Below are 25,714 nucleotides of genomic sequence, written 5' to 3' on the forward strand. Positions count from 1 at the left end.
AATTGAGGTATTCAGTTTTAAAATCAGAACACGTGATGAATACAGCTGCGAACATGGACGCTGAAACCGTGTCTTTTGTTTAAGGACTTAAAGTGAACTAACCTGCAGTTTGACCTGCTGGATAGCTGCTGCGGTCTCCCTGACCCTCGGCTCTGACAGGTCACACGCTGAGCACACAAGCTGGAGGTATGTGCTCGCCTGTTCTTGCAGAGCCCGCTCCTGCTTCACCTGTGTGTCAATGTTTTTTTTATTGCTTTAATTCATTTTGATGTGACTGATCATATCATTCCTTCAAGACAATCTGCAAAACTACATTGTGGCCCCTCAGTCAAAAGCATGCAACATGCAAACAGAGATTATTACATGACAGCCTTGTACAAGAATACTATTAATTCAAGAGATCTGTTCATAATTCCAGGAGGTGAAGATATGTTTAACTGTTTGTTAAGGAGCAGGTAGGGGCTTACTGACCTGCTGTAGAGCCTCATCCAGGCTGAGACAGGGATGTGTAGGAGGCTCTGGTTCTTCTGAAACAGAGTTCAGCCACGTCTGGCACTGCTTCAGTGTGTCTTGAAGACTAACATGTCTCTGTAACTCATGGTCCAAACTCTGATATACCTGTAAGTTATAATATACAACAATTTCATACACCTTTATTATTTGAAGAAGACTTTCAATTCTGAGTTTCATGAAATGTTTGATTGTGAAAGTTACTACAGTAAAACCACCTAATTTCTACCAACAGCACACATGCAACCTATTGAGTGGAAGAAACAATACATTTTACTGTGGTAGAGGGCAGAGTGATACAATGCTGAGCTTTGAAGTCAAGCCATGGCCAAACACAAAGCCACATTAAATAATAAAACCTGAACAAGTGGGCAGTGTTGTATTTAACAGGTGTTGAATGTGGAGGTGTCCATGCCCTCCAGGGGAGAGCGAAACAGCAAGGTCTGATTGACAGTGTTAATATGAGAGCCTGAAAGAGAGGAATAAGGGGGGCAAGTTCTGGCAAAGTGCCCAGTGAATTTGGCAAAGGCTAGAAGGCTGGCATGGTGGCAAGTGGCAGGCAGGATATTAGAGCTGTGTTGTGCTGGGACACAGTTGGCAGCCATTGTAACACTGGAGGCGCAGTTGTAGGGAAGCCAGCAGTGTAGTGGTAAAGTGTGGCTGGATCACACAATGTCAGATTTGATGTGCGAGTATTGGTGGAGGTGCTATCTTGGGAGGTGAGCTATGATGACAGAGTAGAGGTTGCCAAAACGACAGAGTGGGGCTGGATTATAGGGCTCGCCAGATCTACTGAATAGTGGCGTGTGACCATTTTTGGCTCCGGCATGAAAAAGTGGAGTTGACAGGGGATATGCGGAGATTAATACGAGGAGATTGAGTTAGTGATTTTGGCTGGTGGGGTCTGTCTGAGTGCGGCTGCTGTGGAGCGACACTTTGGCAGCCTTAATTGGTTGTGCCCTCCACACTGGCAGTGAAATGCTGTCCTGAGAGACTGGTTCAAGTGTCAGAATGGGTTAGGATTAAGTGGATGCCGAGGCTGTTGGAATATTATCAGCATGGATATGTAGACCATGTGGGTCTGTGCGTGCATGTGGAGGCACATGCACACCCACGGTTGAATGTGCATCCAATGCACTAATACATGTCTTGCACGATAAATGTGTAAGAACAGGTTCACTACTTCAAACACAGAATATATCTTCCTCAGCTTCCCACAACTCCATCATCCTTCTCCTCCTCCTGCACGTTCCCTCCCTCCCTCTTCCCATCTCCTCCTCCTCACTCACTCTCTGCGCTGTGCTACAGATGGCAGAGTAGCTGTCTCTGGTGCCTTGCTGGTGAGCCTGGACCTGCTGTCTCAGCCTGCTCTGCACACGGTCACTGCAGCCTTGTACCAGGTGGTCTCCTCGCTCTTTCAGGCCTGCCAAGCGATCCTCAAAGCCTGCTATTTCCTCCATGATGGCCTGTGGAGGGGAAAGTGACCAAGTAAGATTATGTTCGAGAGAATCTCCAGCAGAGATGTAATACAGGACAAGTCTGACCATCGGTCAATGACACAGGAGGTCAGAGCAGACTGACACCAGACAGTGAGGTCTCATGGTATTAGACAGGCCTGAATGGATGAACTTGAAATCATTTTCAGAGGACAACAGCTTTCAACATAAAGACTCAGCCAGTCTGGTTTTCTAAATCTGTTAAGGATTTGAGCTGAACCAACTTAAAAAAAAAAAAACAACCACATTTTAATCATTCATATAGTATATATAGTTATCTTATCCAAATGAATTGGATGTCGAACAAAGCAAAACTTATACTGCATTATAATGGATTAAACCATGTTGTTAACCAAAGTAGCATTTCCACAGGTGTATTGTTTGTGGAAATATAAAGTTCATAACTATTGCTAAATACAAACACCATTCTGTTACTGTATACAGTCATATCAGATGGAAAAAGACAATGCTGTGTCTCTTGGCATCAGGGATTGTGCGTGGAATTTATCTCACTCATAAATGACACAATTACAGTAAATTAGAAAATCTAACAACATTTAAGTTAGCAGCAGACTTTATGTGAATGATTAATAAGTTATAACCATATTGCATGATTTAAATTCCCCCGGGCTGATCAAGTCATGTTTATTGAGTGAAACAGTAACCACTGCATACTAAATCTTGCAGCATGCAGCTACAGAAAAAAAGACTCTTCAAACAAAGGTAACACCAACAATCAGATAAAACACAGTTCAACTGACACCAAGCAGCGGAAATCTGAATAATTGAACTTTCCTTGAGGATCAAAGTGATTCAGGCTTGTTGCTAAGGCTGTATCATATTTTTCAAACATGACAAACAAACAGCACAAGTGAAATTATACATCTGGTCACCTTGTGCCTGGCCAGGTTTTGGGTGGCCGCCTCCAGGTTGCCACTCACGCTGGGGTCAGGAGTCACCATCCTGCTGGACATCTGCAGCAGCCAGCGCTCCACTTCCTGAAGCTCGTTGTGGTAAGCTTCCTGTTCCTTCACCTGGCCTTCCAGATTCTCCACGTGAGCCTGGACCACACAGATCACACACAGGCAAACTATGCAAACAGTCTAGGCAACAAACCAGTATGACTACCTCCAGGTCACTGAGGAACATGCTGTTTATCCTAAAGATGTTCCTTCTTGGAAAGAGCATTTCATGAATTTAATCTGAGTTTAGGTTCTCACCATGGCAGCATTACAGAGTCCAGTGTAGTCCCTTTGCAGTCTGTTCATTTTGTCTCTAATGGAGGGGTAGTGGACAGAAGACAGCAGAGCGTCTCCCTTCTCCACCACTGACCTGATGGATCCATCATGGGACTGAACCATCTGCAACAGAGCCTGGGGACACAGAAAGATAACTTGTATCTTTAGTACCCTTTAAGACCATCCTAATTATATGCAAGAGTATGTTTTGTGAAGTATGCAATTTTCAGCTAATTTATAACCAAGGTTTGTACTATAAAGCCAACCATTTTCTAAAGCCCACCATAGACATTAATCATTATAAAAAGCGACGATATACTCTGGAAAATGGTCAGCAGTTATTCAAACTGTATTCAGTTGTGGAGTTAACGGGCTAAGACATACAAGGTCACACATGTAGTCCATTAAGGTAATTATATTTGGTAACATCTTTTCTTTTGAAACCACGAAAGCAGAAAATTACTGAGTGTGGTATTAGTGTAGTGCTCTTGATAAAAAAAATCAACTCTGCTGTACTTTACCTTATACTTAGCCAGCTGGGCTCTGCGCTGGTACAGTTCAGCCTTGGGCTCCACTGGGGCACTGAGCAAAGCCCTGGTCTCCACCAGCCACTGGGCCTGAGCCTTGTACCGGTCCTGGAACTCCTTAGCGAGCAGTAATGCCCGCTCCAGGAAGCTGCGCTCCTGCCTGAGTCCCCCGGCAAGCTCTTCCAGCTGGGCAAGACGTGCCTCTACCTCTCCTCCTAAACTCTCAGCTCCAGCTTCATTGAGGAAGCCTGCTGCCTGCTCTGCACGCTCCCTCAGGGATTTCAGGAAACTGTGACCTTGCTGGAGCTCAGACTGGAGAGCCTGCGTGAAACAAAGAGCAGAAATACAACTCAGCATGGGTGCTGCTACAGTGTTATCAGCATTACTTTATATTAATGACCTTAAACCAGGACACTGTACACACGGCTGTGGTAAAAGTAAAAGGGTAAAAGCGGCCTCTCTGTACTGGTGTAACAAATATCATAACACACATCCCTTTAGGATTAAAAAATACTTTTATATCATAGCTTCAATGACTTTGAGGTAAACATTCAACACAGTATCGTCAATTTCTTTGTCCTTCACCTGAAGCGCTGCCCCAGTCACCTTGACCAGCCTGACAGTGCGTTTGAAAAGCTTTGAACCCATCAGGTAGGCTGACACCTGCATGGTGAGATGTGGAGAAGACCACGAGGTCATAGTGTGGAGAAACCGCAGTGAATAATATGAAAGGAGGACCCAATTATAAGGGCCCTTAACAGGCACCAGTAGCTGCAGGGGTTTCCAGGGCAACCACAACACACATACAGCTCCACTCGATGGGATGCCATCTAGCTTTTATCATTGGTCTATTATTGCTTGAGTAGAAAGTAGCCTCACATTTCAACAAGTCCAGATCTCCAGCTACGGCTGTTGGTAATATAATATAACAAGACCTGTGTGTGTCTGCACACGTCCATGTTTCCTGTTTAATGTGACGCTCCAGTCCTATTCATCATTCCAATAACAATATTCCTGCCTTCGACCTTAATAAGTGACACCCAGTATATCTCAATTTTATATAATTTAGTGTGTTTAACGAGAGCTAAAACACTGAAGTTTGCAGTAATTGCCATTTACTGTACTGTTGATTTAGTTCTGTATGACTCATTATCTCCACTTCATATAAAAAAAAAATTGCTCTCGTCTCACATGACATTGAGTTTCCTTCAAGACAGCACCACTAGTTGCCTATATATTGAAATCAATTTGCAAGATTTTGTCAAAACTGCGCCTCTGAATGATTTTTATGTTGAATGAAAAAAAAAAAATCATCCTAGTTCCATTCAATATCTAATTTTTCCAGCAAGGACAAAATAATAATTTAGAGGACTTGGTTCAACACAACTTTCACAATTTGGTCTTGCAAATGGATTAAATTAGCTACAGAAAGAAGACTTGAAACCTGCTCAGGTTCCCGTCGTTGAATACTACTTTGATAAAATATTAGACAGCGCTCTGACAAACAACATACAGTATATGAACTCCTGAACACGGTGCACCCTTTACGCTGTAACTGTCTTGTACCATGGAAACCACAGTTATCAATGTCAAGTTCCTTGTGCACCTGCTACAAATGGAGACCACGAGGGGTTGATTCTTATTCTGCATCAGTTTCTAGGCTCCTTCATCCACTGTAATCTATCTGACAGCCATATTCATCAGTTATGTTATCTACTAGCAGAGGGCAGACATTACTAAGGTGACCCTGTAAGCAATTTATTAGTTTATGCTTTGAATGCATGAACAACATCCTGCATAGCTGGACATTTTGTTGAAACAACTAAAAGCCATATGTCTAGTTTCATATTAAAAGCATGCATTATTTATAATAACTAATGAGACATTTAAAAATGAGCCTATTTACTTTCACCTTTTGGAGAGACTGTGTGCATCAGAAACCGTCAGGGACTTTGGGAAAAATTGCCTTAAACATTTATGAAATGCGAGTAAAATTTCAAAATATGAAGCAGGAAGGACAAGTGGGGATTGATAATGAGAACCAACCGTTTTCTATTTTGCATTTTGCCCTGTTTACATTTTTGTAGCTGATAGTGACGAGGATTCTTTTTGGGACACTGAAGGTTAGAAACATGTAAAAAAACAAAAAACACAAGTACAATAAATTAAAAAGATACACAAAACTTCCAACATTGTTCAATTCAAGGGGAGAAATTAAATGATGTGCCTCATCATTACTTTATTACAACACATATAATGAAAGCACAGCTAATTTCTAGCTGAGATGATTCACCACTGCTGTATGAGTCATACCTTTACGGCCTCAAATAAAGTCCAAATCCAACTAATGGCCCTTGACACAGCTATCGACTACCGGTCTTTGTGTCAAAGCGTAATCATCCCTGCTCACTGAACAGCCCTGTAGCTCTCCCTACAGGGGACGAAGTAAGCGACGGAGCACTCGCGTGTTATCTGCAGTGCTGGAAGGACACATGTGGTGGCAGCATGTCTTCAGTCCCTACGCAGAGACAGAGCATTGATCCCAGACACGGATTACTGCAAAGATCACACCAGATGATGTATTGTACTCGTCGATGTGTGTGTCTGCGAATGCTTTTCTGGACGTATGCGAGAAAGACAAAGAGAAATGGGATATAGTGATACATAAAGAACTGAAGTGGAAGACAATGTGTGAAATCACACAGGACTCGTGGGTTTGAAAGTTTGCTGCAGCTTGTTAGTACTTTGGATGGGTTTTGTGATATAAAACGAGTGTTAGAGGAGAGAAAAGTGTGTGTGTGTGTGTGTGTGTGTGATGTGAAGCGGTAAGGGCACTGCATCAATTACAGTGTCTGTGCCAGCAGGCTCCTGACACCGGCGTTTCTTCATCCTCTTACACACAGTGGGAGGTCTCTCCCTGCTACCACGCTTCCTCTAAAGAAGCCCCCGCTTTGTCTTCATAAAGAGCCGATCGATACACACATACTCCTCCAATCCTCTACACACTCGAAATGAACTATGCCAAGCAAACAATAGTGGTGATTTTCTTTTCAGTGCAGCCCACATCGTCTGAGCCAGGCTACCTTCCTTTAATGTCAATATAACATAAAGAACACAAAGAGAAACTGCTATAATTATGCCACCACAGTGATGTATTTTTAGTTGAGAGCACTATCCAAATACTGTATTATATGTGCAGTGAATGCTTTGCAAGCTTTGCAGGTATCCCATGCATATTTTACTGGCCAAGCATATCATAGCTGCCAAAGAAATCGTTACACTTGATGTTAACCGTATGCTGCCTTCAAATAGATATTTCTGCTGGCGTGGATATTGGACTCATATAAGACTCAAATCTTCAATACAACCTGAAGTCTTGCTAACTCGTCAGTTTGCCATGGCAAGATATCTGTGCTGATTTATTGCAACCTGTTCAGGAAGGCGCAGCAGTGCACCTTATATCCAAATGCCTCAGTGACAAATGGAGGTTTAGAGCCATGACTGCGAAATTTAAACCATTAGCGCAGATTTAGGTTGACATATCAATACCTCCAGCTTCTTCATCTTCTTCTCCATGGCGACCCGGTCCAGAGGTTCAGAACAGTCAGTTAACACTGCAAAGCTTTTCTGAGTCGAGCTGAGCCACTCGGTGAAGGACACGCAAAGGTTTTCTGCCTCTTCAATGCTGCGTAGCTCCTCCTGCAGCTGCTTGATGGTGTCCTGAAAATAAATGGGATAAAAGATCAGAGGGGAAGTTCCACAAATATTAAGTTGGGATTTTCAAGATTGCTCACAAAAGATGGAGCTAATATTTTTACTTCTTCACAGTATTCTTCACAAGTTGCTATAGAACGATTTATTGTAAATAAAATGTGTGAAGAACATTTTCAAGGCAGCAAACCACTTGACAGGATATCTACAGTCTGTCTGTTACTTAATATAAAGTCAGTATGGGTCCACTATATTCAGATTTATTAATATGAAGATAAAAGGTACAACTGCTGCCTTTTTTTCAGAGGTAGTGAGTCTCTTCAAAGTTTGACTGTGTTTGGGGAAAATTCAGGAAACATGGCCTGCGTGTATCTTTTCCTTTTGAGGTGTAAGATGTGCCCCAGCAGTCTAACATTGGCCACCAAGGACCACAAGCTCTCTGATCAGCCATCAAAACAGAAAATATCCGTTTCCTCCCCCTCCTCTTTCATCTGTTCAATGTCAATAACTTCACCAGAAAGCTGGAGAGCGGTTTGATTATGTTTTTGTTTTTTTGACGCATTATCCACTTGACTAAGATTTTGAGTCAATAACACCATGAAGATGGAGAGCCTCTCTTGCAGGTTTGAAACATTATTCACTCAACTTGCAAATCCTGTGGTGAGGAGCTCCAATTAGCTGATAGTGCTGAGTGCACACCTTTTCTGACTAGACAGAGGTAACAGCTTCCCACCTCAAGCCCATATGGCCCCTTTTTCACACAGAATAATTACAGGCGTCCTCGGGATGAGAAGGATGTTATGTTTCCGCATGCATGTGTGTTGGCTTGACTGTAAGTATATGCATGTTTGAGTCAATCTTAGCTGGGAAGGAAGGGTGTGGGTAGTACAGAGAGAGAGAGTAAAGGGGCACAAACACGCACATACACACTCAAATGTGTGACTGAAGGTGTAAAAAAATCAATGTAGTGCGGCCAAGGCTTTTCCACTCCTGGTGCCGGGTGTGAGATTGCCTTCTGTAGCGTTTAATTACAGCCTTAGCCCCAGACCAGAGGAGCCCCATTGATTTCCCTTTAGCCCCCCCAGAGGAGCAGACAAATAGAGAGGCTAGATCTGAGTATACAGAGCAACACAGGCTTGGCTCACAGGGATAACTCTCAAAGCTACTTCAATGGGGTGTTACAGAAACAAAGTCCAAACTCTCACAGGAATGAATTCCACTGTGAGAGAGCATAACTATGTGTGAAAAGCCCACAGTGGGCAGAAACTACAGTGGCAGTGCATGTTCACATTTTCGATATTTATGATTGAGACAGACATACAGAAGTATTTCAAGTGATACCCAGCTCATTAAAGTCTTTATATTTTGTTCTATATAACTAATGATTGTAATATTTTACTAGTCCAGCAACAGTGTTTTTAACTAATCTGTCCCAAACACCAAAGGTTTTGTTTAGCTTTAACGTGATAATATAAAAAAAAAAATGCAGTTAAAGGTTCACTAAAACAGCTAAACACATGGGTCTGAATACCCTGTATGTATTCAGGAAATCAAAGTGTGCCATCCAGAATTCAAACAATTGTATTTACACGTCATGGTTGGCTACACAGGCAAGAGGGTGGAGGACCAAAATGTAGACAAACCAGCGGGCAGCGATTTTTATACAAAGTGACTTTTATAGATGTGATGACGATGATGAAGGTACGGCTTTAAGAAAAGGGATGGGGAGAAAAAAAGGTCTGTTTGTCTAAATAAGAATAGTGGACTGAGCCATCAAAAGAGTACTCTATACCCAACAAAGTAAAGATATATTTATTGAACAGCAGAGACTGGAGTGTCACAAACCTGCATGTTGAGCAGCAGCGAATGGTAGCGGGCAGTGAGCTGGGTGGCAGTAACACTGACACGACTACTGATGTAGGTTTCTTCCAGAACCTGCTGGGCCAGAGATGAGAGGCCGTCCACTTCTCCCTGCCGTGTGAGCACCGCCTCAAGACACCCCTGTTCACCAGGGACACAAATAAATGCATAAATGGACGTCTTTTACTTACATACTGAAAAAAAAAAAAAAAAAAAAGGAAAAGGTGCAAAAATGTTATAAGGAAACATGAAATAATAGATCACATCACAAACAACAAGATATGGGGCACATATGTGTGTGTGTGTGTGTGTGTGTGTGTGTGTGTGTGTGTGTGTGTGTGTGTGTGTATCCCTCTAAATGCAAGGAAGGAAAACCCTGAGACTGTCTGACATCCTGACACTGGCAGGAAATATGCTCCAAAGGGAGGAGACCAAGTAAAGGAATACTGCTGTTTTACTTGAAATAAAAAAAGAAGAAGCAATATGTTACAGTGACACAATGCCTCCAAACTTTCATCCTGATGGGCTAAATCGTTTTGAGTGAGTAAATTGTTATGCCGTTTTAAGTGTCTTCTGTAATATTTAATGTGACTGACTGTCAAAAGGAAAAAAATCTGAATCAAAGGCAGCGCACAAATATTTGACAAGGTTCATTTAAAGATACTGATATGCAGTTAGAAGTCTTGTAGGTTATCTGTTCGCTATCTGTGGCCTGAAAAAGGTATTAATAAAAGGTGAGCTGCTTAATATTCTTCTTCTCGATGAAAACATGTGTTTGGTGTGTAGAGTAATCAGGTCTTATTGCTGACTGAAGTTTTGTATTACTGCACATTCCTACCAGTGACAGAGAAAAGACTATTTGCAGAAAAGAAAGGATAACATAGAGACACAGTACATTTCTGTTAAAGGGAATGTTCCCCCTTTCTTGCTGGGAGTTAGATAAGTTTTAAAAATATCTATACGCTACAACCAGCAGCTGGTTCACTAATCTTAGCATGCAGACTGGAAAGAGCTAGAAAGCAATCCAAAGATAACAACAACAAAAAAACATCAGCCTAGAAACTAAAGTTCTCTAATCTAGATCAATTTCATCTCAGTAAGGTTCAATATTTAAACCGTTGTATCGCATTTGTTTAAGCCACACAAAAAAATTGAACTATGAAAAAAACTGAACTATTTCTTGGCGAGGAGAAGTAGCTTTTTGAAGTCGTACTGGTTGCCTGGCAACTAATCCTGACCAAATGGTGTAGAAAGCCAATAAGATTATTTCTCAAACAAATGCTTCCTCTAATAAAACAGTGTGCTGTTGTCCTCCTGAGCTTTACAGTGTTGACAGTTGGATAAGGAGCCGATATCTACAGAAATGTTGTTTTAGAAACCTCTTTCTGACCTGAAGTTTCTTCAGCTGGGTCTGCTTGGTGCTTCTGTCTGACCTCCGATTATATCTGATGTTAGCCACCTTCTCCATCTCCTCCAGCCACTGAGCCAGACTCAGGAACCTGTGGCCCATCTGCCTCAGTCGGGTCAGTGTGGCGCGCAGCTGGGCCTGAGTCTCCTCCAGGCGGCTCTGGTAGGCCCCCCACTCTCGCTGAGCGGTGTCCAGGGCTCGGTCCTCAATCTGAGGTATACCCCAGGGGATTACTCGCTCCCTGCTGGTCAGCACGGAGGAGAGCAAAGACTGGCCATTTGAGCAGTGTTCCTGCAGGTTCTATGAAATGAAAAAAAGGGTAAAGAATAAAGAGATGTCCCAGGTCCTGTTAACAAATGTTTTATTCTTAAGACATACAGCATGTTGGTTGTGTGTACAGGTATGACAATACACACTGATACATTTGAACACTCTTTGTATTCAGTATTACTACCTGTAGCTGCTGCAGTGTTGTCTCAAGTGTGTCCACGTTTCCCTCTGGATGGGAAAAGGAGGCCAGAGAGGCCTGTTCCTGCTCCAGCCAGTCCTCAAACACATGTAACCCCCTCTGATACTCCTGATGTACCAGCACCAGCCCCTTTGCCTTACTAACAGCATTCTGCAAAACAAGATGTTGGAGACATTCATGGAGCAAAGGATTTTACTCATTCAACATTATTGGGGCATTACACATTTAAATATTGCTATTAAGTATTTGAGGAGGCCAATTTGTTTTTGGCTAATTACGTATTTAAATTCTTTGCAACCAAAACCACAAGAAGCAAATTCTTTAAATGTACTTTGAAGCTGAAATTTGTTTTCCCTGTGTTTGAGTAAAACACTTTTTAAGAAATTATGAATGATCATTGAAGTAGCTACTAAAATGTTCAACATACAGATCACGCTCTCTAATAATTTTGTGGCAATATGATTACGGTTTTTGAAAGAACAAGAGGTAGGCGTTGAGAGAAATACTCTCCAAAAAAACCACTTATTATTCAAATGCCTGCAGAGGAAAAAATGAGAGTGTATGTTGCGGGTAAGTACCTTGGCCTTTTCTTTGAGGGAGTTGTATCTACACTGCAGCTCCTGCACCTCCTGCTGGGTAGTGTAGTGTTCAGCCATATTGGAACCCTTTGTGGCAATAGTCTCCAGTGGACTGCAGTGACTTAGTACTTCCTCATAGAGAAGCTGAAATGAAATACGAACATATGCATCAGTGTAGTTTATCTGTCGCAACGGGAAAGATCCGGATCATAAATGCAGCTGCTTGAGTCTGAAGTAAAGCACTAAATAATACGATTTTATTACATTTCTATAAAAGAAGATAAAAAGAGTTATCTTAAAAATAGAAAGAAACAGACCATATAACTAGTCACACTTCATCTTTCAGTGTGTGTTTTATAGACTTTAATCTTAATGCAAAAAAATAGCTTGTGATACCTTGGTCTTTCCCAGGTTAGCTGTCTTGTCTCTCATCTCAGAGTACTGTCTGTCTGAGCAGCTGAGTGTCTCGTCAACGCGCTCCATCCACTGCAAAAACTGACCCACGTCCTCCTGATAACTGGTCCACTGCGACAGAGCGCCTTCCAACTGACTGTGACAACAAACACAGTGACAGAGTGAACAAACACATATGTTGGAAAAAACAAATACAGAATACACATCTAAACATGCAAATATTTAAATTTAATTTTCCCTTTAACCTTTCAACCCGCTGAAATCCATCAAGTGAAACTAGACAGTTTTCAGTCCCATTCATCAAAAGCCTGACAGATTGATTGGCCCATGGTCACCTTTTACACTGGATCGAGGCAGAAAGCAACGAGTCCCACGAGTCCTTCAGGTCTTGGATCTGTTTGCGAATCACCGGGACGCCCTCAGCCGAAGTGTTCCTCTGGACTGCTTCTCCCCGCGTCAGCAGCATTTTTAGCTGGATCTCCCTCTCCTGACGGGCAGCCAGTAAGGCCTACAGACAGAGGGAACAAACAGACACCAAATATCTTAATTTTACTTTCTACTACATTAAAGGAATGCAGTGTTGTGTCCTTTACACCCTGCGTGGTTGCTAGGATATTATTTGGTCTGCTGTACAGTGAAAGAAAATACTGCCAGAGTTAAACCTTTGGTATCAAGTCTGAAATCTGCTGTACTGGTATGGTTACACAAATTGAACATTATTGTACAACTGTATGTTAACATATATATGTCAAAGCAAAAGTACTGACAGCTTGTGTAATGTTTACTTTTTAAAGATTTCAAGTACAGTGCCCTTTTTTGTAACACCAGATTTTCCTATGAACTCACCTAAGTTTATTTTTTTCCCCACTGTGCTTATATTAAATCACAGACAGACACAGTTATGAACCATTTAAGAACAAATTTGGAACTATAATTCTGGAGAAAATATTACTGGGGAAACATGGAAACACTTTTTTATGTCTTAATTAACCAATAGTCAATCCTTTTTAAAATGAGGTGCATCCCTTTAAGGGTTCCCCCACCCATCTTGACCCTCTTCCTTACTTCCAGCTGTAACATCCGGTCCTCCAACACGCTCTTGTCGGTGGTGGTGGAGATGCAGGTGCTGAGGACCCTCTGTGCCTCGCACACCCAGTCCTGGAGCTCTTTAAGTCCTTGAGAGAAGAGGCGGTGTTCACCAACGATACGCTCAATCCTGGAGGCCTTGTCCTTCAGATATTAGAGCACAACACTGTGAACACACTGTTTTATATTGTTTCTGGGGAACAGATTAGCACTGAGGTGTAAGTTATGAACAAAGTGGTTTCCGCTACACAACAACAGTGTCTTCATATTGTGTTTTTCTCACAGACATCTCCAGAGACTCTGCCACCCTCACATTAAAGCACAAGAAATTGAAATCTACAATAACTGGAGACCACTTCAAAAGATTTACTCCTGTTTCCATGTCTGGCAGGGAAGACGACCTAAAAATAGCACTCCACCAGCTATCCAGCAAAGTAAATAAATCCCATTCATCATCGCTGGGGTATTGTCATTGTCCTGAGATAAGACAATGGAGATCTGCAGTTAGTGTAATGTTTTGTTCTACGATATATCAAATTAATCAGAAGAATGTGACCAATCTAATGAGAGCTTCAGAAAGGTCAGCTTCTCAGGCACTGACACATTTCAGCTCTGGCATTTCAGAGGTGATGCAGTGGGTAAAGGTAAGCCACCTTGGCCTTTTTATGTTGATGAGGCTGCAACCACAAGGACCTTTTAGAGGTGAGACAGATCATTGCTCTCAGGTAAATTACTCTGGATACCAAGACTTCCATGGGTCCAGGCAAGCTGATTAGAGCCACCATGACTTGTGTGTAACCATGGAAAAATGCATGACGTGGTAAATCACACAGATCAACAGTGAACACCATGGTTGGACAGACAACTTCAAAGTGTTAACCAACAGTACATGAATGAAGAAAGGCACATTTTAACATGCTGCAGCATTTCTGCGACAGAAGCACACATACAGGGACAAGAAAGGGGGGCACAGGGTTACCCGCTGGGAGGAGTGTTACCTTGGTTAAGTTGTTGAGGGCTAGGTACTGTGCCGACAGCTGAGATACTCTGTGGACGAAGCCCTTGCCGGCTGCTTGTCCCTCCCAAAGACGATGAGCTCTTTCTCTCAGCCTGCCCAGCTCTACCTCCCGACTGGCCATCTCCTCCAGCACACACTGGGCCAGTATGAAGCAGGAGAAGGAAAGGATGGAAGAATAGAAACGAAGCAATAGGATGTGGGTGAGCGCAGGGTTAAAAGTGACAGATTGGAAAGGATGGTTGTGTGTAAGCACCATAAAAGGGGGAAAACGAAATGACAAAAAAATATGTTTTTTTTTTTCATGACAGTGGAGACAAGAGGTGTGAGAGGCACAGAGGAGGGATAGAGCGTTGAGTTAACGTGTCACAAGTACCGACAGAGGAGACAAAAGCACATCAAAATACACGGACAAAAACAGGGGAAAAGAACATCATAAAACAAGCATCAGCAGTATTTTTCTTGATGTTCATTTTCAAATAGAAATGCTGTTATTCAGTTAGACACCACAGCACATAACAGGGAGAGGAGACGAGGCTGATAAAATAACGCAAAAGTGGGGGGTATAGAAGTGAAAAGGTAAAGAGGATTTTGCCAACACAGGTTCAGACACTGAAGCCTGCATGTATTGTATTATACTTCAGGTGTGCGGGGAACAAATGTAATTGCTTGCAGGGCCAGACAAAAGGCAACGAGGAGAAGTGCTACAGCGGGCGACAGAGTAAATACAAAAATAGCAACAATGATAAGGGCAGAGCTTTGAGATGGGCTTGATATTTTTTTTTCTCTTTTGTCAGTTTTTATCTTTTTAATGCTTCATGCCTCTCTTCCTTTTTTTTTTTTTTGTCTCTGCCAGACGTGGCACAGGCTGTTATCGCATCCTGAAAAGGGCCTTTTAGCCACGCAGCGCTTCAGCTGTGACAGAAGGAGAATTAATTAGATTTCTGGACTTTTCCTCTGACTATTGTGTCAAGACGCTGCTCTATTTTGATCCAGCGGTGCTCGACAAATGTAATTAGGTCCCTCTCTTTTCCCCAGTGATTTGAAATTGTACTTTAGGGATCCATATCTGATGGAGAGCTCACTATTTAGTATCCTTGGAAAATCTTCTTTATATTCAATTTATGGTGTAATGACAAGCTTTCCTTGAGAGAAAAGAGGAAATGAGAGAACATCAGGGAGAGGAGGAATGTAAAAGGCACCCTCTCAGTAAAGTAATGCAATTTAGTAGAGAATGGATTCTACAGTATGGATTAAAATGTCCTGATGTATTGCAACATGTATTTCTACAGGAGTGGCCATTAAACACTGCCTCATAAATAACAGTAATTATAGAAGTACAATCATTTTCAGAGAACTGTAAAGTCCAAAATCAAGACTTTGGGCTCCAAAGTACCTGCAGTTTGCTGAGCTCCTGTTTCTTGGCTGGAAGGTCATGGAGCCGAGCACTGCTCTCCTGAACTCTGACCTCTGTGCTGTTCAGCCAGTCCTGCAGAGGCTCAGCACTGGCCTCAAACTCTGTCATCTGGGACTGCAGGTTCTGGAGAAGCAATATATAATTTGTCGAATACAACTTGAGAGGTTCCCATATAAACTGGTTCTGGACACATGGGGAGATAAAGCAAGCTATAATGAAATAATTTTTGTACTACAGCCTGGTGTCAGACTATGATCTAAGACGCATATCAAATATATATTGATATCTCAATGTGTATACTACTAGCATTTAGTATTTGAAATGCACAATACACAAAGTTAAAGAAAATCAGTTCTTTAACATGAAAAATGTACATCAATGGAGTAAATAAAGATTCTGACAACAGGTAAACAGTCTCACAAATAATCAGTCAGCGATCATTTAAATATCCAAACCACAGTTGACCTTTATTTAACTATTTGGTCCCTTTGAGTTCTAGATTTTCTTTTTCTTCAGCAAATCAAACAACATCCCCAAAAAAATAAACATAAACCAACCTTGAGTGCATCTTCTCTCATTTGCAGGTTATTCATCAGGCTCTTCCAGTCCTCTCGAGCATTTGCCACCTTGGCCTTGATTCCCTCCACTCTGTCTTTGGACACCACAGCCATGAGCAGCTCCCCACTGGCTCCTACTGTACTCAGCCTGGCCTGGCCATTCTCCCTGTCACTCAAGAACTCCTGAGGGGATACACAGACACAAAGACAAAGGAGCTGTTACTATTTAACACACACACACACACACACACACACACACACACACACACACACACACACACACACACACACACACACACACACACACACACACACACACACACACACACACACACACACACACACACACACACAAAGGGAGGAGGGTGTGAAAGTGAGAGGAGGCAGAAAAAAATTGGACTTGAATAACAATCCCCAACTTCCTTTTGCCTTTTGCATCTGATGCCATGGCTGATGGGTAACTGAAATCAATATGGCCATTCTCTGCACGGCCAATACATTTTCTTTCGTTGTCCCAGAAACTGACTTTACAGTGAGAAAAGCGATAATTACTGTAGGGTAGACCAAGTCATTACTAATTCTACATGCATGAGCAGAAGAAGGGGTCTGACCCCGAGACGCAGCCACAGATAAGGAAAGTCAGCGAGCCTGAAATGTGTTGGTTTTTACATAGCTCCTCCGTACCCACCCACTGACAACGTACACACACACACACACACACACACACACACACACACACACACACACACACACACACACACACACACACACACACACACACACACACACACACACACACACACACACACACACACACCCCTCCCTCAGAGCTGAGGCGATGACAGTAGCGCAGCAGGGACCACTCCACCATCTGTGCAGTCAGCACATCACTTACACACACTATAGCTCCGGCCTCCCTCACACACACACACACATACATACATTTGGTGCAGTGGAGGCACACACAAGCTCGGTCTCTCTTTATCTCGCCGTCTTCTCTCTGTTCTCTATTCATCCACTGCCTTTTTCACACTTACTGACGTTCTCACTCTGCCAAATGTAAGTCTAAGCCACCAATTAAGCATGACACAACCGATGCCCCCGCCCCTCCCACGCTGGCCCTCCTGGAGGTCAGCCATGTGGAAACATTGTTCCACATTCCTTACCAAGTCAATAATAAATAAAACATGATTGCCTCTGTGTTCGTCTCTCCTCCGCTGCCATATTCTCAATGAAATTCACTCTCATCTTCAAAGAAACTCTAGAAACTTCTGAAGGAGTTCACACACACACACACACACACACAAAAACAATCCTGCACAGCACTTCTTTAAGAGTCTTTTGGAGAAATGATCTTGTCAAATGTCCTGTTGTTCTCTGGACATTTTGAACCGACACTTTCCTGAGACCACGTGACGGCTGATTAAATAAATCATGGATCACGTGAAGTGCCACAGCTGAATAAAAATCTCAAAACAATACAAAGCAATTCAATACAATTAAGAGCTCAGCGATAATAGCACACTTCCATTGTGGTGATGTGGGGTTGTTTGTGGTCCGGTGTCTGAGAGGTAATTAACTGTCTGGTGCAGGGATGTGGGGATGTCTACCTTAACAGACAAGCACCTGACTCTTAGCCAGAGCCCTGGGGTGCTCTGAAGAGGCTGCCAGACCTGCCAGAAGACCCACGGGCCCTCTCAGAAAAAAGAGATACTGAGATATTTTGAAGAGAATTGCAGAGACCCCTGCTGTGGAGTTTTCTCTTATCCCTTTTGGCTATATGCCGTTTTTCAGATTACCCCAGCCTACTGCAGGTCCCGTCACTCCAACAAGCTCACCAGAGGACACTCAACAGTGGGCCTGGTAATGCAGACATCCCCTTGAGCAATCTCTGCTTGAAAGGGGATTGATTCTTCCACTATTACATCATTTCATATTTCTTAGTAGGAGCAATCTCTGCTTCACCTGTCAGCGCCAAGCAGAGAAAGTAAAAGCTAGCACTGGTTAGTAATTAGCAGCTGTGGATTTAAAGTGGTCTCTGGGATTTTAAGCTCTTGAGAAATAGACAGAAAATACTTTTTATGACAAGAAGATTGTTGATTTCTTTTTCCCCAGAGGCAGAAACACTCTGGTTTATGTAAGTGAATAAATTACACTCCCTTAACTCCACTATCAATAGATACTGTCTCTGAAGCCATCACTGCTCTAGTGGAGCGGGTTAATGGCCAATAAAGAAAAGACTGTACGTATTGCCACACCGGGTGGCAGCTCCCAGACATGACAGTGTGAATGAATATCATTATGTATCCTGTAACTGCTCCACCACCATAAAACAGGTTAATAAAATGTTTGTTTGTTTTTTTCCCAAAAACTTGGATTAAAGTAGTTTGTTGTGACATTTCAATTCATATAATCTACTGCTTTCATTTCCTGTTCTACTACCGTCTGTCACTGAATAATATGACAAAAATGTGATTAAATCTGTGTATTTGCTTTTCTGTGTCTGGTAGGTCTGTGCTGGGACGAGCTCTCAGGTGCGCTGGAGGTGATGCAGTTTATATTTCCAGCAGCAAAATCAAAATCAAAACGGGGCAAAGGCAGAAACAGCTAAAAAAAAAATCTGAACTAAAGAGTGATTTTCAAGTGTTATACAGTATGCAATATGCAGTGTAAAAACACCATAGAAAAGACTGCAAGTGAATACAGCTGTACTGTTTGCCACACATATATTAAGAACATAGGAAGAATCTCTGTTAACTATAAATAAGAGTTACAAAAATGTGCATCACTTACTTGGATCCTCTGCAAAGCGTTGGAGGCCTCTGTGACAGTCTGTGGCACATCGAAGCATTTGGCGGTGCTGATTTTGGCATTGACCAACCACTGCTGGAAGTCTCTCAGAGCTGCACGAAACCTCTGCTCCAACAAGCGCTCCTTATTTTGACACTCCCTGGACGCACGAAGACTGAGGCTGCAGGTAAGGAGGAAAGAAATGGCCTGAATTGAACATGTTGTTCACAGGTTGAAATCTCCATCAAAAAACGAACAAAGAAAGAGTCGGAAGAAGCGTCCGCTGTCTACTGCCCATGTGCTCATCAAAACAAAGACAACAGATGCAGCTGCTCGGATACTGTCCGTACTGTCCTCACGTCATGAAGCAGGGAGATGAGCAGGAATGAGAAATGGGCAGGTGGAGAAATGGCAAAGTGGGTGAAGTGGAAGCAATGAGCGCTGGGGCAAAGAGGGAGAGTGGGGGATGGTGGTAAGGGGTACCGCCTGGGAGGGGGTTGAGAGGCAACATATGACTGGAGCAAGAGTTCACATGGGTGACAAGATGGAGAGAATGAGGCATGACAGCTTGGTGCTATAAGAAAAATGGTGAGAAGGAAGAGGTTACAATGGAGGGTGACTTATATTAAAGAGGGATGATGACATTTGGAATGTAAAGAGTTGTATTTTTTTCATCAGGAACTTATCACATGATGAGACTTGTTTTCTGCTGTTCATATATCCTATTATTTACAGCTTATATGGACTACAGCAGCAGTACAGGCAGATAACAATAAGACAGCACAGCGTATTTGAGGCATAATGAAGGATATTCAGTAAATACATTTTTTTCAATACACTTGTTGATTGAAACTTAAATTTGAAATGTTGAAGTCTCTCTTTAAGGGGCCGATACGTTTTTTGGCAGAAAGTATAAAAAGATAGAATGGAAGTTTTAAATCAATAATCAGTGATGCAGCCTTATCGTCAGGCATAATATCGATATAGGATGACTGCACAAAACACAGAATTAACGTTGAGAGCCTAACTGATTGTGTGGTCTTTAACTTAATAGTGTTCTTAATTTCTTTAAAGTGTTTAGTGATTTTATAGTGTTAAACTGTTTCTATTGCTTAATTTGTTTAGAAGTGCAGAACTGTTTTCAAGTCTATTTGAATTGTTTTAAACTTTGTTTGATGTTGTGCAGCATTTTGGTCAACTTCTGTTGATATTTTGGTTAAATATATGCGTGTGTCATAAAAATATAGTTTAAAAAAAAAAGTACATTTTTACAGACCACAACAAAGAAAAAGATGCCTGATGCCAATTTGTGCTTATTCAAATTTATAGTTATAGTCCCAGTTACGTTCATTGTTTCAATACACTGATATCATTTTGGACAATAAGATTAATGGTTATATTATAAAATATCCAACCTCCATTACATATCTTTGTGACAAGTGTTTGAAATATCAATATCAGAATGTTTTACCTTCTAACGTCGGTATCGGCTCCAAAACTCCTGTATCGTTTGGGCTCTAATTACATTATTTTAAACTTCTCTCTTTCAGCATATGACAACTACAGTGTGTGGTTGAGGTCAGGGACAGACAGCGGTTACAGTCAATACAAAGGCAAACCATTATTTGTTCACGGGTGAATTTGGGATGCAAGTCTCCTGCATGAATGTGAAATGTACTCCACAACCATCCACCACCTTGACCTCTACACCCTTTCTTTCCACCTTGCTACAGACGGGGCACACGACTTCTTGCACTGACACTGAATTTACCTCACTAAATACTGAGATGTGGAGTGCACAATAGGGATCTAATTTCCTGGGATACTGGGCTGTGCCATGTATGGGTATGTTACATGAATTCACATGACATAACTAGCACAATTCCTTTCTTTGAACTTCAGGCATAAAGAAACAACTGAAAATGCTCAAACAAATGCAGGCCAAACTGCATATGAATGAATTCAGACTGGAAATAAAGACAGTGCAGAAAACCAAAACAAAAGAATCACTGGGTTTTGCACATAGTGGGCCGTGGATGAAGGTTAAAAGAGGGAGGGGAAGAAGTGATGGAAAGGATGACAGCAGGGGAACAAGGTGCGCAGCTGTTTAAGCAAGAGTTACAGCCCAAAGGGAGGCATGAAAAAAACAAGGCAAAAAACACAAACACACACATACCCCCCCTGCTGTAGCACACCTCAACACACACACACACTTTAATGGACACACAGACATTCTGTATGCACACAAACACCCTTGAGTTTTAATGGTGTGATGAGGGCATGAAAGGCTAACACAGTGGGGGTAACATGGGTGTAGAAGAAGCACATTTTTCTGCTGTGACGGACAAAACCTGGCATGTGTTATAAAGAGAATGGGGAGTTACTGCATTTTCCTCCTATGTCTTCTCTCCTCTGACTTAAAAAAAAAAAATGCTGTCTATTCATTCGTTTTTTCTGAGGAGCCTAATGCAGGACAGGTGCAAAGTGTACAGAGGCCAAGTCTATTACAAACTAAAAAGCCAAGTGAATGGGGAGAGGGGCTGTTTTTTGCCAATAAGCAGCTAAAGCCAATTAACTGTCGAAGCATTTCCAGAAAGTTGACCTCACTCAGGTTGTCTGCCAATAAATGTTAGCCACAGTGCAACACGGTTCATATTACGTCCATGCAAAGTAAGTGGATAGTTTGTGCTAATGTAGACGTTCATACATGCATATGTATGATTGCGTGCATGCACACTATTAGGTATGCACTGTTGATCTTTTGAAATGGCATTGCATGGTGTGTTCACAAACAAGCGCTCAATAAACACAAGCTCACTCATGGGTTTGAAGCAGGCAAATGGAACTTAGTAAATAGACTAAAGCATGCAAAAATAACCCTCCCAATGTATCTACTTTCCCTAAAAATTACACTCAGCCTTGCACAAAATTAAACCGGAGGAGGACACAAACACAGTGAACAAGTGGAGGTGAAGGAAGGCAGTTAAATGTCGCTTAGCAACTGGTGGCTCTGTCGCTCTCTGTCACCTTTCACCTTCGCCTGGCTGACACACAAGTCAGCCCTTTGTGTTCAAGATGGCCACACACTATCTCTAACACAAATACACACACACACACACACACACACGCACACCTCTAAAACAAATGAGCTTATAAAAGTGATGACTAATGTGTGAGCTGGTGTTTGGGGAGGACTCCCTCCTTCTGCTGCTGTTGTTGTTGTATTTTGGAATTAGTGTTGATAGGTCTGTTCGGTCACATTGTGTGTAATATACACAACCCTTATAGAGCTGATGATGAGCCTCAGCAGTATGCAAGAAATCTTAATTATAAAAATAATAAATACATATACCAATATCAGTATAATTTGCCATATCACAAATTATGATGATATGTATGCAGAATCACATACAAAACTGACATTGGAAACAATTAACTTGTTCCACTGTTACACATTGCAAGACATCAAACTCTTTATACGTTCAATTAAATGTTCATTGGATGTTCATGTTGAATAGCTTTTCAGTTAGGTAGTTTAGGTTAGGAGCTTTATCATCCGCATAGCAGAAAACTGCCTTACCACATAGTTAAAAATGACATGATTTAAAAAGCAGACATGCAGTGAGAAGAAAAAGGGAGGAAGTCTGAATGTTTATGAAATCATCAGGAAGCGTTGCACTCAGAATTCAAATTTGAAATAGTTTTCCATAGCATCGTCCTGATAGCTCTAACTAATGAGTATATTTATTCATTTTACATCCACATAAACACACACCGTGTATTTCTCCACCACCCACTGTTTACTGAAGCAGGAAGCTTCCTCTCACCTGTTGTGCTGTTTGATGAGTGCAGTGACCCGGTCTGATTGTGAGCCCAGGTCCCTGGAGTATCGCACCAGGTCGTTCAGTTGGCCTTTCAACTTCTCTGCCATTGGCTCCGCGCTCTGCAAGCCCTCCAGTATATCCTAAACAACACAAAACAGACACCAGCTGGCTCAGAGAGAGAGTGTGTGTGTGTGTGTGTGTGTGTGTGTGTGTGTGTGTGTGTGTGTGTGTGTGTGTGTGTGTGTGTGTGTGTGTGTGTGTGTGTGTGTGTGTGTGTGTGTGTGTGTGTGTGTGTGTGTGTGTGTGTTAAGGAGAGACAAGCACCCAACGGATCTACATGACACCCTTCAATAAGTGCACTCACATTTCTATTCACACCCTGGCTCAGTCGTTTCTTCGCTCACACAAGCACATACTCACAGTGCTGCCTGTACAATAGCATTTCTGTTCTTCGTGGAGTCGGGCAGGAAGGAGCTGTGGATAACGTTCTCCCGCTCGCCTCAGCGTGCCTCACATTCTGCACTCACACAGTCATGAAATCCTGTCCCATGAAATATGTACAAGCTCCCCGTTTCTCTCTGACTCTCACTCAGCCGATCTCTTTCTGACGTATGACGATTAAACAAGCCTCCCTCCCTGTTCCTGTGGACTCGTTGCTCTCTTCTCCCTCTCCTCCCTCCTCCTGTCGTTCCACCACTTTCTCTCCCCTCCTCTCTCCTCGTTCTCTCTCCCGCCTCCCACTCCTTCCACTTATTCCCTCGCACAGTTTTTCGTCCCTCTCACTCTCTCACGCTCTCTCCCGGTGGAATTCAGCTGTCAGCCCTCACAGATGCAGAACCGGTTCAAAACGCGCACAAACGAGCGCGCAACGAAAACCAGGCTGGACACAGGAAACAGGCTGGAGGAGGAGGAGGAGGAGGAGGAGAGGGAGAGCAGAAGAGGAGGGAAAAGACTCCTCCTCTTGTTCTTAGACAGCCCCAAATTGAGAAAAACCAGAGAAAGGCATGGCCGAAGAAGCCTGGGGAGGAGTGTGGAGTTAGACATGCTGGCATGGCCTTAACAATACAGATAAATTGTCACACTGTAAACATCCTGTGGAGGTTATAAACAGAGCAGCAGGGGAGGTGAGGAGCATCTAAGAAATATCCCCCTGCAGCCACCGCACACTTCAGTTCAACCAAGTCGGACTACAGACAGAAGGAACGGAAGGAAAACAATAAGGGAATGTTTGGGTGGGAGAGATAGTGGAAAATAATAGCTGAAAAAAAAAAGGGGGGGGGGGGGAGAGAAGAGGAGACAGAAGGGGAAGAGAAGCAGGGAAACTGATGGGATTGTAGCTGTCATTCCTTCGTCATTCCAGTAAAGCTGATTTGCAAACTAATCTGTTTTAAGGATTTAAAATAGAATGGATAATTACTGACAGACGAAGCATAGTAGAGGATGTATATCTGCACACTGTGTGGGTACTTTCCATTAAACAATGCTAATCACTTTCTTTCAGAGTGGAGTACAGACTTTAAGCTTTTACACATCCCAGTGATTTTTCATTATTTACTATTTTTTAAATGAACTGCTGGGAGAAGATAAACAGTGAAAAAAATGTAGACATATTGTTGCTGTTATGTTTATTTGTATTTCATGCTACCTTCGCCAGCTGCCATCCGTCCACTGCTTCCTCGCCGTTGCTCCGCCCCTCAGCTCTGATCAACTCCTGGCTCCACCCCCTCAGACGTCCATCGAACTCTTTTATCTCATCCTCCAGCCGGGCGGTCAGATGGTGGTATTCCTCCTCTGAAGCTGCAGCAGCGGCCAGGGCCCCCTCCAGGCCGTCCCTGGCCCTCAGAGCGGCCCCCTCCCACTGCTCCAAAGCGTGCGACAGCGCCCCCAGCTGTCGATCCATGGCCTCGCAGCCTCCTGCCGCCGTGTGCTCCGCTGTGGACGCCGCGCTACGGCGTACGCGGCTGAGGCGGTCTCGGCCCTCCAGGAGTCGACACTCCACACGCTCCTGAAGAGATGGCCGGGAGACAAAGTTACTACGGAAACTGTGGCTACGGAAACGCCGATCTCTGGATGTGCAGGCGGTTCTATTTAAAGCTGCCCATATAATATTTTACTCATATGTCTCCTGCTTCGTCACTCGCTATATTTATCTCTAATTCTTTGATTCTGTCCTGTATTTTCTTTTGCCATCTCAGTATTCTCTCATCCTCCCACTCCATCCCTGAATCTCTACGGGAAGGCATCACTCGGAAGGCAGTTGATGAGAAAAGCAAACACTTGAGTGTGATGAGATAGTGCAGAGCTGAGGGGGATTAAAAATGGCATCGGATCATTTTATTGTGTGTGAGCAGACGGATATGAACATTAACCTTGAGAGTATGAATGAAAAATGAAAATTTGAATTATCTTGTGTATACAAGAAATCATATCTTCCCCTCTACAATAATGCCTTACACCATTGCTCTGCAAACACACATTTATAATGTGATAATTAGGGCCCTTGTGGAAAATTGAAATGCAAATCAATTTCTCCTCATATTTTCTCTCTGTTGTAATTGCAGAATTATTGAACAAGGGAAAGCGCAGACATTAAATCCACTGCTCCTCTCTTTAACACGGCAATAATCCAACGTATTGGCAGTAAAATGTGTCAGGAGATGTTGAGATATCTGGCAGTGATATGAGAACAAACTGAGAACCCATTTCAATTCCCTACATTTGTTTTCCTCCATAGCAAGACTCCATTAAGACTAGAAGTGTTCGGATAATTCAGCAGTCGGTTCTTTTCGCAATAGATAGCAGGTTTAACACCTT

General features: G+C 42.7%; 1 protein-coding gene across 1 annotated transcript in view; it reads right to left on the reverse strand.

The window, feature by feature from the left end:
• Positions 1-25,714, reverse strand: part of syne1a (spectrin repeat containing, nuclear envelope 1a) — a 119,801-nt gene that overhangs the window by 52,563 nt on the left and 41,524 nt on the right. Inside the window, 20 exon segments of the mRNA XM_069721665.1 lie at positions 103-228; positions 472-618; positions 1,800-1,976; positions 2,900-3,067; positions 3,227-3,379; positions 3,766-4,092; positions 7,321-7,491; positions 9,328-9,483; positions 10,733-11,050; positions 11,205-11,369; positions 11,798-11,941; positions 12,194-12,347; positions 12,547-12,719; positions 13,277-13,441; positions 14,296-14,451; positions 15,709-15,852; positions 16,287-16,469; positions 19,080-19,257; positions 22,904-23,040; positions 24,546-24,905. Coding sequence (XP_069577766.1) covers positions 103-228; positions 472-618; positions 1,800-1,976; positions 2,900-3,067; positions 3,227-3,379; positions 3,766-4,092; positions 7,321-7,491; positions 9,328-9,483; positions 10,733-11,050; positions 11,205-11,369; positions 11,798-11,941; positions 12,194-12,347; positions 12,547-12,719; positions 13,277-13,441; positions 14,296-14,451; positions 15,709-15,852; positions 16,287-16,469; positions 19,080-19,257; positions 22,904-23,040; positions 24,546-24,905 — 3,702 coding nt within the window.

Source organism: Brachyistius frenatus, unplaced genomic scaffold, assembly GCF_029030835.1.
Source record: "Brachyistius frenatus isolate BFR_SWC_R1_liver_20210118 unplaced genomic scaffold, ASM2903083v1 Contig_270, whole genome shotgun sequence".
Lineage (NCBI taxonomy): Eukaryota > Metazoa > Chordata > Actinopteri > Embiotocidae > Brachyistius > Brachyistius frenatus.